We start from the raw sequence: 12,420 nt of genomic DNA, 5'->3' as shown, positions 1-12,420 counted from the left end.
TACCCCAGCCCAGACTCGAGAGAACCAGCAGCTCCGGGCTGGGAGGAGCTGTTTCTTCCTCCACTGACCAGGGACACAAAAGGTGGTCTTGCATCAGTCCACAGATCCCTGAAGATTCCCCGCCTTCTGCCCCGAGCTCCCCAGCAAACTTTTCAGGGCACCCCTCGAGGGCTCCAGGGTCTCTCTTCGACCCTCTAGAAGACCCCCCCAACAGTTTGCCCCCCTCCTTAGCCCGGGCACTGCGGGGCCCCCAGTCCCTTACTCTGTAGGTGTTTTCGGTGAGCTTGCTCACTTCCTCCGAACCCCGAGACATGGTGCCGGTGTCTCCGCGACTCAGCCTCTGGGACAGCGAGGAGGAAGGAGGCGCACGGTGCCGCCCCCTGGTCCGGGGCCACGCCGCCTTCCCGGGCAGCTGGAGCGGAGGCCGAGGGCGCAAGGACGCTCCCGTCTCCCGGGGACTGCGTGCCTCCCGGAGGGGAGCCGCCGGCAGGGGACTGTGTGAGGGTGCGGGCGAGGAGCAGGAGGAGCGAGGCTGGGTCCGCGCCGTCCGCCGTCCGCTGCTCGGCCCGGAGCGCCCCTCCCTCCCTCCGGAGCCCCCAGTGAAACTGTCAAAACTTGGGGAGCTGCAGCTACTGCCGCCGACAGCAGGGGGGAGGAGGGGGAGGAGGAGGAGGAGAAGGAGGAGGGAGAGGAGGAGGAGGAGCAGGAGCAGGACCCGGAGCCGGACCGGGAGGAGGGGGAGGGCAGAGCAGCCTGACGCGACGGCCCGAGCCCCGGAGGGGCGGGGCGGGGCGGGGCGGGGCCGGCCTGGCCCTACCTGCGCCGGGGGTGGGGGCCGAGCCGAGCACAGCCCGGGCGCCTCGGGCCGGGGAGGGGCGGCGGGCTCCGCCGAGCGCCGGACGCCCTCTCCCGGGACTGCACCCCGACCCCCGGCGCAGGCCCGGGCTCCCCTAGCCCGGTCCCGTCGGCCTCAGGCCCCTCGGGATCCCGAGGAGCACCTGGGGCAGGACGGCCGAGGGGCGGGGCCCCGGAGGGCGGGAGCGAAGGCGGCTGGCTCGTCCCTGGTTTCCCGCGCCAACTCTGCCTGGAGGGAAGCAGCTTGGAGCCTGGCGGTGCCAGGGTTTCTCCAGGTTTCCCAAAGTGCGGCATGCGCTTTCGCGGACTCCTGCCCTGGGGCAGCCGTCCTCGGGGCACTGAGCAAGTTTTTGGTTTTTATGTTTTGGGGGGGGGGAGGAGTGCCGTGGAAGCATCCCGAGCTCCTCTCCTAGGGGTTCGATGTGGCTGGTGAGAGGGTGCTGACTCACCCTTCCAGCTCCCTGCTACTCACTCCTCGAGCTGGAAATCAAAATGCGCGGGGGTGGGGGCAGGCACGTAGAGGTGTCTTTATATGTGCCGAAGCCATAAAGGAAAAGTTTTAAAAATACGAATGCAGTGAGGTGTGACAGTGTCAGCCAGAGAGCTAGACTCCCGACCAGGGAATTGAACACGCTTTTTTTGTTTTGGTTTGTTGGCTACAGTATCTCTGCAAGATTGTGAACTAAGGCAGAGAGGGACGGTAATCCGCATGGGCGGAGGGTGTACCCACACCAATGATGTCACTTCTGTCTGGGAAGGTTGCGTGATACATTGTAAAGAACTGGGTGTAGAGTCAGAGGACCTGGGCTCAAACTTCACTCTGTTTGAGACTTGTGTGACAAAAGGCAAATTAGTTGATTTCTGGGCCTCAGTTTCCTTCTCTGTAAAACGAAGGGATTGGATTAGGTGATCTCTAAGGTTCCTATGATCTTCGAAGTGAGCTTGTGACAGGACACTCTCACTAGGTGTATTTCTCTTATTTTCAGTACTTATTTGTGTGTGTGTGTGTGTGTGTGTGTGTGTGTGTGTGTGTGTGGGGTATGGCCTTTACCAGCTAGATGAAGTTAGGCTCAATATTTTTCTCTTTTTGGTGACTAGTTGGACATTGAATGCAGTAGGGTTAAGGGTGATGAGCCTTTTCGCATCTTCTTCCCAGGGTAAAATTGAAGGGAGAGGCATTTGTGAACAACTTAACTTTGGCTTTAGATTCGGGTAGAAACGTTTGGAAGTGGAGGGAAGAACTAAGGGGAGGGATGGCTAGGATAGATAGATAATCAGTCAGTCATTCAATAAATTTGTGCAACGATCTGTTTTAAGTGATGGGGTTAAAAAAGAGACCCTGTCTCCAAGGAACTCAAAATCTCTCAGGGGAGACATCACGAAGAAATGAGCTATATACAAGATAAATAGGAAATAAGGAAGGGAAAACACTAGAATGAAGAGGGTTCTGTAAAGGCTTCTGGTAGATGTTGGGATATTAGTTGGGGTAAAGAAAGTCAGGGGAATCAGTAGGCAGCAATAAGGAAGAAGAGGGTTGCAGACATAGCCAGAGAAAATGCCTAGAATTGGGAGGTTGTTAGTGGAACAGCAAGGAGGCCAATGTTACTGGATTGAAGAGTAATTGGGAAGTAAGGTGTAAAAAGATTGGGAAGTAGGAGGGGGCTAGGTTCTTAGGGGACTTTGAACGCTTTTGTATTTGATCTTGGAGGTCCTAGGAAGATACTCCTCTTTCTTTCCCCTCTTCCCAATTAACAAAACAAACAAAATCCAACCTGGTAAATAAAAATAGAACATTTAAAAGGAAGCCAAAGAATGGTAGAAGCTCTTATTGGAAAGATTTATTCCTAAAAAATTTCTGATTATAGCAAGTCTTGAAGTTACACCTAGTATTTACAGGTCACTAGGGAGAGTCACACAATGAAATCTCTGTTATTTGCTATGCTGACGTCACAATTTGAAAGGTGTCAGACACTGGACTTAGAACAGAAACACAAATTGGACTCTTGCATAGGAAGGACTCTGTTATCAGGTTCTGGCAGCTATAAAATGAATTGAGCTTGGAATGGAAAGGTGTACTTGGCACCTAGAAACAGCACTTAAGTCTGTTAAGTAAAACACGTTATGCCTTAATGGAAAGGTGGTTTTAAGCTGTTGAAGCTACTTTTTCCCTCGTCGCCAGATTTATAGTATTAAAAAAACTCTGGTTATAAGTATATGCTATAGAATGTAGTGGTTTAGATGTATTATATACCCAGCAAGAGAAGCAGTATAGCATACTAGATGGTTGGTCTTGGAATCAGGAAGGTTGGGTTCAAGTCATACCTCTAACACATACTAGGTCTGTGTACCATTGACAAATCATTGAACCTTTCATTTTCCCAGGCAACTTTCTAAGACTACGCAGTACAAATTTTCATATCACTGTTGGTGCACTATCTTTTCCCTACACCAGTGAAATCACAGGTCCATACATTAATAGATACAGGGTGTCCCAAAAGTCTTAGCCTTAGTTCAGTTTCAATCAAACGTCTCTCTTTTTCTATCATCTATACATATACAGGTATCATATAGTATAATGCCATATAATAAATGAAATATTTTAAATAGTAAATCTCTTTAGTTAACATCTTAGTTGCATTTTCAATATGAGTTATACTTATGACTTTAGAATTACTACCACCACTACAACTAATGATTATAAAAATGACATTCACTATACATAAGTATTTAATGCGCTCTCTCTCTCTCTTTCTCTTTCTCTCTCTTTCTCTGTCTCTCTCACCCTCTCTCACCTTTCATCTTGGAACATCCTACAATGCCTTATAATGAATGGGAATCATTTCATGCACCACTGAAATGCAGCCAACTGAGTGGTGGAATAAGTATTAGAAATTTAACCTTTAACAATTCACTCTACAGCAATATTATTTAAATCCAGAATTGATAAAGATAACACTCCAATGAAAAACTATATTTGAGTTTCTTGGATAGTTTCTTAGATAATTACCCTAGTTGGAATTTGATTGAAGGGTGAGGTTAACAGAAAAGCTTTGTGCAGATTCGTTTTTAGTAGTATTTTGTCATTGTAAACCAGAAAGAGTTTTTGTATTTAACTATGAATATTGTTCTGGGAATTTGTAGTACTTATTATAATAAAATCACACCGTTGAGTTAGAGAATTGTCAGTTCTCCTTTGTTCAACATCCCTAATTCAGACCCTTACCACCTCTTACCTGGACAAAGCAGTAGTTTTCTCACTGGTCTTATTGTATACAGTTCCCACCCCCTTTCAATCCAGCCTGGGATTCATATTGCTAAAACTAAGGTGTAACAAGATTGCTCTTGTGCTCAGCAAGTTTCTGTGGTTCCCTATTGCTGTTAGGACAAAATACAAACTTATCAGCTTGGCATTTAAAGCCCTGCAAAATCTGGCTCCAAACAGTCTTTCCAGATTCGGTTATAGATTACTGCCCCTAACCCAGTTTGCTCTAACCAAAAGGGCCTAATTGCCAGTTCCCCATAAAGCAGATTCCATCTCTTGGTTAAGTCTTTTCCCAGGCCATAATTCACTCCTGATAGACCTGCTTCTGTTTCTTAGAACAGGTAGCTTCCTTCCAGTCTCAAGTGCTAACTCCTTCAAGAGCCCTTTCCTTATTCATGGCCTCTCTTCCCCCATAGGAGCTCATTCTCCTACTTCCCCTCCTTTTCTATAAATGTCATAGTATTTGTTGTATCTTCTGATAAAATTTGAACTCTGTGAAGGCAAAGACTATTTCTGTTTTTTTCTTTATGATCCCAATGTCTATCAGATTACCTTGTACCTAGTAGTTGTTTCATATGTGCTTATTTTATTTATTGATTAATTTTATATATATCCACAGCACTCACTTGTCTATTTACATGTTCTCTTTCCTGGTACAATGAGGGAGGGCTGTGCAGGTCACCAGCCTCACTTCTCCTCCAGAGCCATTTGAATCCAGTGATCAGATATTCATCAAGATGACTAGAGATGACCCAGGATGAGGCAATTGGGGTTAAGTGACCTGCCCAAGGTCACACAGCTAGTGAGTGCAAAGTGTCTGAGGTGAAATTGAATTCAAGTCCTCCTGACTCCTGCACTGGTGCTCTATCCGCTGCCCCAGCACTTGATATACATACTTAGTAAATGACTGATTTCCTTTACCTCTATGCTGGGAACAGGCTGTGTCACCTCTTAAAAGTAAAATATAAATCTAAAATGAAAGGAATCTGGCTTCTTTTCTACAGTTTACCTAGGGCAAGTTGGAAAGTTTCAGTTTTTGAGTCATGTCCACTCTTTGTGACCCCATTTGGGGTTTTCTTGGCAGAGATACTGGAGGGGTTTGCCATTTCCTTGTCCAGCTCATTTAAGGATGTTGAAACTGAGGAAAATGAGTTTAAGTGACTTGCTCAGTGTCACACAGCTAGTAAGTGTCTGAAATTAGATTTGAATTCAGAAAAGATGAGTCTCCCTACTTCAGGCCCTTGCTCTACCACTTAGCTGTCTGGAGACAATAAGACATGAGTTCAAACACAGCTTTTCAGACATTCTACTAGATACATGACCCCGGGTAAGTCACTTACCCCTATTTACTTCAGTTTCCTTATCTTTAAAATGGAGATACTAATAGTGCCTTCCTTCCAGGGTTGTTGTGAAGATCAAATGAGATCCGGCGCATAGTCACTTAACAATACTTGTTTCTTTCCCTTCCTTCTAGATTTCTTAAGCACGTGCACTTTGTGTTATGGCAAATAATATCCATTTTCTCTGCTCTCATTTATTCATAACAAAAATAGAAATCTTTGACATCTCTTCCTCTTCCATTAAACATTTACTAGCTGTGTTATCCTGGGTAAATAATTTCCCCTCTTTGTGTCTCAGGTTCTTGGTTCTTTCTAGCTTTAAATCTGGGATCCTATGAACCTAAGAAATGTTATTCAATCAATTAAGCATTTATTAATCACCTACTATATGTCAGGATCTTTGCTAGGTGCTGGGGAAATGACAAAAATCAGATGGTTCCTGCTCTTTAGGAGTTTATATTCCACCAGGGGATAAATATGTACACATAACTGTACAAGGATGTACTGGTAAGTGTTTAGCAACCCCACCTCCTCCCCCCCACAAATGTTCACGTGACATACTTTTAAGTTTATTTTGTATTAACTTTTTCTCCATCATTTTCCTAAGTGTAGAAATCAATAAAACAATAAATCAAGCCAAGGTGTAAATGCTCACACTGAAAAATGAATGATCAACCCTGGCCACCTGTTAGACTGGCTCCAGCACACTCTTTCCCCTACACATAGAATATAAGCAAAATAAATACAAGAAACCTTTTTGGTGTTGTCACTAGCCATTTGCTGGAGAGATCGCTTTACTCTTATATTGCAACTTTTTCTAAAATTAAAATTTTAATTTGCGTCCAAAGAGATACTTAAGTTTGTCCTGAGAATATAACCAAAGACGATGAAACATGTCACTATTTTCATTCCAGGCAGTTTGGTGTAGTAAAAGGTAGGTTGGTATAGTGGAATCAGGAAGGGAATGAATTCTGCCAAAAGTACTTATTGTGTGACCCAGGGCAAAGCACTTAAACTCTGTGGACCTCAGTTTCTTCACCTGTAAAAAGAGGGAATTGGATTCAATGACCTTTAAGGTTCCTTTCAGCTCTCAATGGTAAGGAGACTACAACAGTATTAATTCACTGGATGTTATACCTCAGTTTCCTATTCTTTAAAACAGTAAATTGAATTAGATAATCTGTAATCTTTCTAGGTACTTGCCAATTCTTTTTCAAAGTTAAGGTTCTTTCAACTTAGTAACAGCTTATTTTTAAGCTTTCCTTTATGTTGGTTTCTGTAATTACAGCACTGGCCTGATGGCTCTTTACCAATGGCTCCAGTGGAGACAGGTGCCAGGGAATTCCTAGGTAAAGAAGTTCCTTCTACCAACTCAAGTTGGCACTTTCACTTATTTAGGATCACAAAGCCAGTATGTGGCAGTGTCAAAACTTGAACCCGATTTTCCCTGGCTTTAAGGCCAACCTTCTGTGGATTAAGATGTGTCAGCAATGGGTTCTCTAGAATTTACCAAGCTGCCTCTTAATGACTCATTTTTACAGAGAGTAGACATATAGAAATAATGGTCTACTACTCTAGAAACCCAGTTCTTTATTCTAGATTGATGGACATTTGTTTAACCTGCTTTCTGATGGTTGTCCAGTCATTCCTATTACATTCATTTGTGTCAGGATTAAATAACAACAACAAAATTGTCTTTGGAGTGGAGAAATAAATAAATTAATAAATTAAATATATTAATAAATAAATTAATTTTCTTTTCTTTCCAAATAACTAAACTATTATCATGTCTGCAAAACTCTTTTCTCACCAAGATTTTGTTCTTTAGACCCAATACTTTTCTTTTTTAGGTGAAGTTAGTTAAGATGGGAAAAAATATTTGTCTTTGTTTGGCATTGGTCTGAAACTGAAAGAGCTGGGAGGAGAGGTATGTGTTTCTTTTATGTTCATCCTGAACTTACTTTGCAGAGATGCATTGTTTTTGCTGACCACATCTTAAATTCCTTCTTCTAGCTGAAAATATTGCTGTCACTGAAACTGAAAACTCTCTGGATTTCTTACCTCTTTCCCACAGTGAACAGTATGGAAAGGTGGTCAAACAGAATATAGCAGGGCATTCCTTGGCCCTAGGAAGATTCATGTCTCAATGCTTTAGCTCTTTTTCAATGTGACCCCTTCCTACCTTTTCAGTATTCTAATACCTTCCTCCCATCTACATATTCTGAGGTCCAGTGACACTGGCTTCCTTCCTGTCCTCACACAAGACACTCCCATCTCCCAACTCCGAACATTTTCACTGGTTGTCCCCTCATGCCTGGACCTCTCTTCCTCCTCATTTCCAACCCCTGGTTTCCCTAACTTCTTTCAAATCTTAGCTAAAATCCCATCCTTTGCTAGAAGTTTTTTCCATTCCTTTTTAATCTTAATGACTTCCCTTGGAGATTATCTCTAATTTATCTTGAATATATCTTGTTTATGTATGGTTGTTTGCTTGTTGACTCTGCCATTAGACTGTAAATTCCTCGAGGGGAATTTCCCCCTTCCCCCCCTTTTTTTTGCATTCTCAGTTCCTGGTACTGTGGTTAGCATATAGTATGTACTATAATACTTGTTAACTGAGAGCCAGAATCACGACTCTGATTAACCCTTTTGCCCTTCAGCTATTACGCACACACCCCAAACTCTTAATATTAAGTCACTGAATTGGTCTCTTTAATATTCTTTGCTAGTATTTTTTAAAGTGAATGTCATTGTCTCATTTGTTACTAGTACAGATGTTGTTTGGACATATAAGAATCTTGCCATCACCACTCATCACTGTTTCTAGTTCTCATTTTTAATTTTCATGTATTTATGAGTGTAATGAGTTTTCAGAGAGGGAAAGTATTAGTCCTATGGATTTAAAAAATCAGCATAAAAGGAAAAATTCCATTAAGGAAATGCATAAAATTATAAATAGCTGATCAATAACTTCTGTTTATCAATAGCAATTTATGTATTTCCTTAAAAGTGTCCCCAACATATTGACTTTGATCAATAAGCAGAGGTCTGCTTAAGAATCAATGGGAGCTTTGCTGAGTAAGGAGGCCTGACTTTGCCTATTAAGCTTGTTGTAATGCCCCATTACTTTCTGATCACTATAAAACTTTTAGCATGTGTTTTACCAAGCCAAATTGTTCTGTTGGCAATTTAAGTTGCTCTTAAGCAGTGATAAATTCACCATAGAGCTGGCCTTGCTATTTAAAGTGAGTTTATCAATTAAAAACATGTATTCTGTGCATTATTTGACATAACTATTCAGGGATATTTGAAGTCTGTGTTTACTTAAGCAGAACTTTCTTTGATTTGGCAATACAGCCAAATAGAACGTTGATAAGGAAGTCAGGAGATTATGAACTTTATCACCATCTTGCTGTGTGACCTTGGGCAATCACCATTTCAGTACTCAGTTTCTTCCTGCGTAAAATGAAGCTATTGGACTAGATGATCTCTGAGGTCCCTTCCAAATCTAAGATTCTACAAGTTCGTAACAGGATTAAAATGTTGGACAAAATGATATTGAGTTTTTAAATCAAGATGTGTAAACAAGAAAAAAAGTACCAGAGTGGGGGAGATGCATGCTTTGATAATTTTATTTCTGTGTTGTTACTGGATTATATTGTTAATGTGCCCACATCTTTCTGCTACTTTCAAAATGAAGTTACATTTCAAAATTCCAACTTTGACTGTAAAACATAATTATATGGTCCCTCATGTTGGGGTATAGGGTAGAGGTTGGGGGGCTCTCTGGCCAGCTGTCAGTCCTTTATTTATTTATTTATGTGTGTATGTATGTATGCATGTATTTATTTATCCATCCTTTACTGCTAGCCCACTTCATTCTGGAGGAGTAGAGATCAGATGCCTTGGAGGACTTAACCCTTTCGTTTCTGGTACTCCTGCCCTGGGCCCCCAGTGTCCAGATTGGTGAGTCTCACATAGCCCATTTAATCTAAACTGGCCATAGCCATGTTTCATTTTAACCCTCCAGCTACCTTCTTGCCATCTGCCCCCCACAACTTGAATATGATCCATCTATCTCTCTCCCCATTGCTTTCTAGTTCTGCCATTTCTGCTAGAAAGGATGTCTCAACTTGCTCTCCCATAGCTCCACTCATCATTTCTGTAACTTTCCAACCAAAATATCACTCCAGGGACATCATTCCCTTGTATGTGTTGTCTCTCCCTATTAGAATGGAAGTTCCTTGAAGGGTGTACTGCATTAGATTTTGTATTTATATCTCCAGGGCTTAGCATAATACTTGTCACATAGTAGACACTTAAAAATGCTTTTTTTCCCCACTCATTCAGTCGAATAGCTTTTTCCCAAGATATAACTGTTTCTGAATCATTTTTCAGAGTTGGGAAAATAGTTTAAATAAATAATTCATCAAGCGTTTAAATCATTAATAATTATTTATATAACACAATGGACACAAGAATGGGACTAACAAAAATATCCTTTGACTAGAATGAGCCCTTAAAGGAAAAAACAAAATGTAATTTATGCATACATTTTGAAAACTGTTTAATAACTCTACACACTTGAAAATGTATACAATTCCTTGTATATAAGTCTGCAGAGAAATAGATTTTTCTATAACAGAGAAGGATATTTTGGCACAATTCACAAAATTTAGTTAATTATTCTGATGTTTAGAAATTTGAATATTTGACATGAATGCAAACAAAATAGCTGTATGAATGTGGATTGTTTTTTACTTTTAACTGAGCATTATAGCATTTCATGGAGTTTTGACTCAATAGATTTTCCTTCCATTTTGGTATATAATTCAATTCTTAGTGCCTTTAAATCATTCTAGAATGAAGTAATTTTGTAGTTATTTTCTGTGCAGTGAATCTCCTTATCTGAAGCAAACTTTGAGCTTTTTGCACAAGTTTACAAGTATAAAGAGCATAAAAAAGTATTTTTACATAAGTATAAAAACTATAAATGAGCTATAATTTTTTCCTGGTTCCAAGACAACATTTTTAAAAATAAATTTTTATTTTTTGTCTTTTATTGGTTTTTCCCCCCATAATTATAATTTCCTCCATTATCTTTTCTTCTCCTCTTCTAGAAAGCCATCCCATTTAAGGTTTATTGTTTTTAAAGACAAAAATTTAAAAAGAGGAAAAAAATCAACTGATCAACACATCAAAAAAGGCTGAAAATATGTCCAGTATATATAATACTTGTGGACCTCTTGCTTCTGCCAAGGGGTGAGGTGAAGGTCTCTTCTCATATCTCTTCTTCTGAGTCATTTTTGTTCTTTATAATTTTCCAGTGAGACATTACTGCTCCTCCGGAGATCCCTTCATTTACTTACAAGCATTGATTAAGCACATAATATATGTAAGACAAGATGCTACATACTGGAGATACAAAGCAAATAAAAAACCCTCTTCCTCAAGAAGTATGCGTTTTACTTGTGGGGATTACACAATATTTATACAGAGAAGTAAGTGTAAAATAATTTGAGGAGGGAGAAAACATAATAACTTTGATGTTCCACAAAGGCTTCTACATGAGATGGCACCTGATTTAGGCCTTGCAGGAACCCAGGAATTCTAAGAGGCAAAGGAAAGGGGGAAGTACATTCCAGGAATAGGATACAAAGGCACTGAAGGCAGGATTTAGGAAATAATAAAATAACAAAATGGCTGGTTTGCACATGACGGTGTGTGGTGTGAAGCAAGTATGAAAAGGCAAATGGAAACCAGTCTGTAAAGGGCTTTAAATGCCAAGCTGAGGAGTTTGTGATTTATCCTACAAGAGATTCTCAGTCAGACATGTGCTTTTTGGGGCAGTTATATGGATCATGAATTGCAGAAGGAATATAGTAGAAGCAGGAAGACCTAACAATTATAATGCCAATAATAATAATAGCTAGCATAAGGTCTGCAAAGTACTTTACAAAAACTATCTCATTTTAACTTCATAGTTACCCTGGGAATTTGTTGCTATTGTTACCTCTATTTTATAGGTGAGGAAATTGAGGCAGAGAGAGGTTTTTGCAATAGCTTGGATATTTATCCCTTTAATCTCTAAGCTACTGCCCTAGTTCCAGTATGCCCTGCTAGAATTTTACTAAGGGACATATTAAAACATAGGCAGTAGTTAGACCCAGTGCCTTCTTATAATACAGCAGTTTTCCTGACTCCAACTCCCCAGACTCCCATGGAGCTATGCGTCTGGATAATGAGGAAACATTGAAGTGGTTAAGGTTTCCTTTTTTCCTGTGTATCCCTCATATTCATTTTAACTTTTTTTTTTTGCACCAGCATAACAATATTGAAGACAGGAAGACTTTAAGGGGAATGGAGAGTATAATTTGCTCATGGTTTGCATCTCCCTAGGGATTTTGGTTTACAGACCTAGGTATGTATTTACAAATAATTTGTATAAACATATATAATGAGCACATAGTGAATACTTAATAAATGCTTTTAAATTCATTCAGTCGTTTGTTCATTTATCCATTATAGGCTGTATAGTCAGTTTTCAGGGAAATATAAGATACAGTATTAATTTGATTTAAGGTATAATTTTGGGATTTTCCCCTTCGTTATTTTATTTCTTAAATATTATATTGGTTCAAATCTTCTAGATTAGAAGTATTGGCAGGGAAGGATCAGATGGTCTCTGAAGACTCTTTGAAATCTTTTAGTCAATACATTTTCACCTTAGTGTAGAATTTGGTATAAAATAGGCCTTGTTTAAGGCCCAAAAGGACTTCATTTCATCATGTGGCATCACCTATATTGTAGCCTAAACATATTGCCTATGCCATATAGCACTTACCTATAGAAAGCACTTAATAAATGCTTTTGACTGAGTGTTGACTGCCTGCCTGCCAAATAAACATACTGTTTTGTCAAATAGGATAAACTGGCATTGTTTAAGAATATCTGTGTAGTGAT

The 12,420-nt window shown here is 40.6% G+C and overlaps 1 protein-coding gene across 1 annotated transcript in view; it reads right to left on the bottom strand.

The window, feature by feature from the left end:
• Positions 1–970, bottom strand: part of BAIAP2L1 (BAR/IMD domain containing adaptor protein 2 like 1) — a 138,027-nt gene extending 137,057 nt beyond the window's left edge. Inside the window, exon 1 of the mRNA XM_072597819.1 lies at positions 263–970. Coding sequence (XP_072453920.1) covers positions 263–313 — 51 coding nt within the window. The 5' untranslated portion in view covers positions 314–970. The remainder of the gene's footprint in view (positions 1–262) is intronic.
• Between the last annotated feature and the right edge of the window lie 11,450 nt (positions 971–12,420).

This window comes from Notamacropus eugenii, chromosome 3 (assembly GCF_028372415.1).
Source record: "Notamacropus eugenii isolate mMacEug1 chromosome 3, mMacEug1.pri_v2, whole genome shotgun sequence".
NCBI lineage: Eukaryota > Metazoa > Chordata > Mammalia > Diprotodontia > Macropodidae > Notamacropus > Notamacropus eugenii.
The sequence above is the reverse complement of the archived record's forward strand: the minus strand, read 5'-3'. Positions and strand labels throughout refer to the sequence as shown.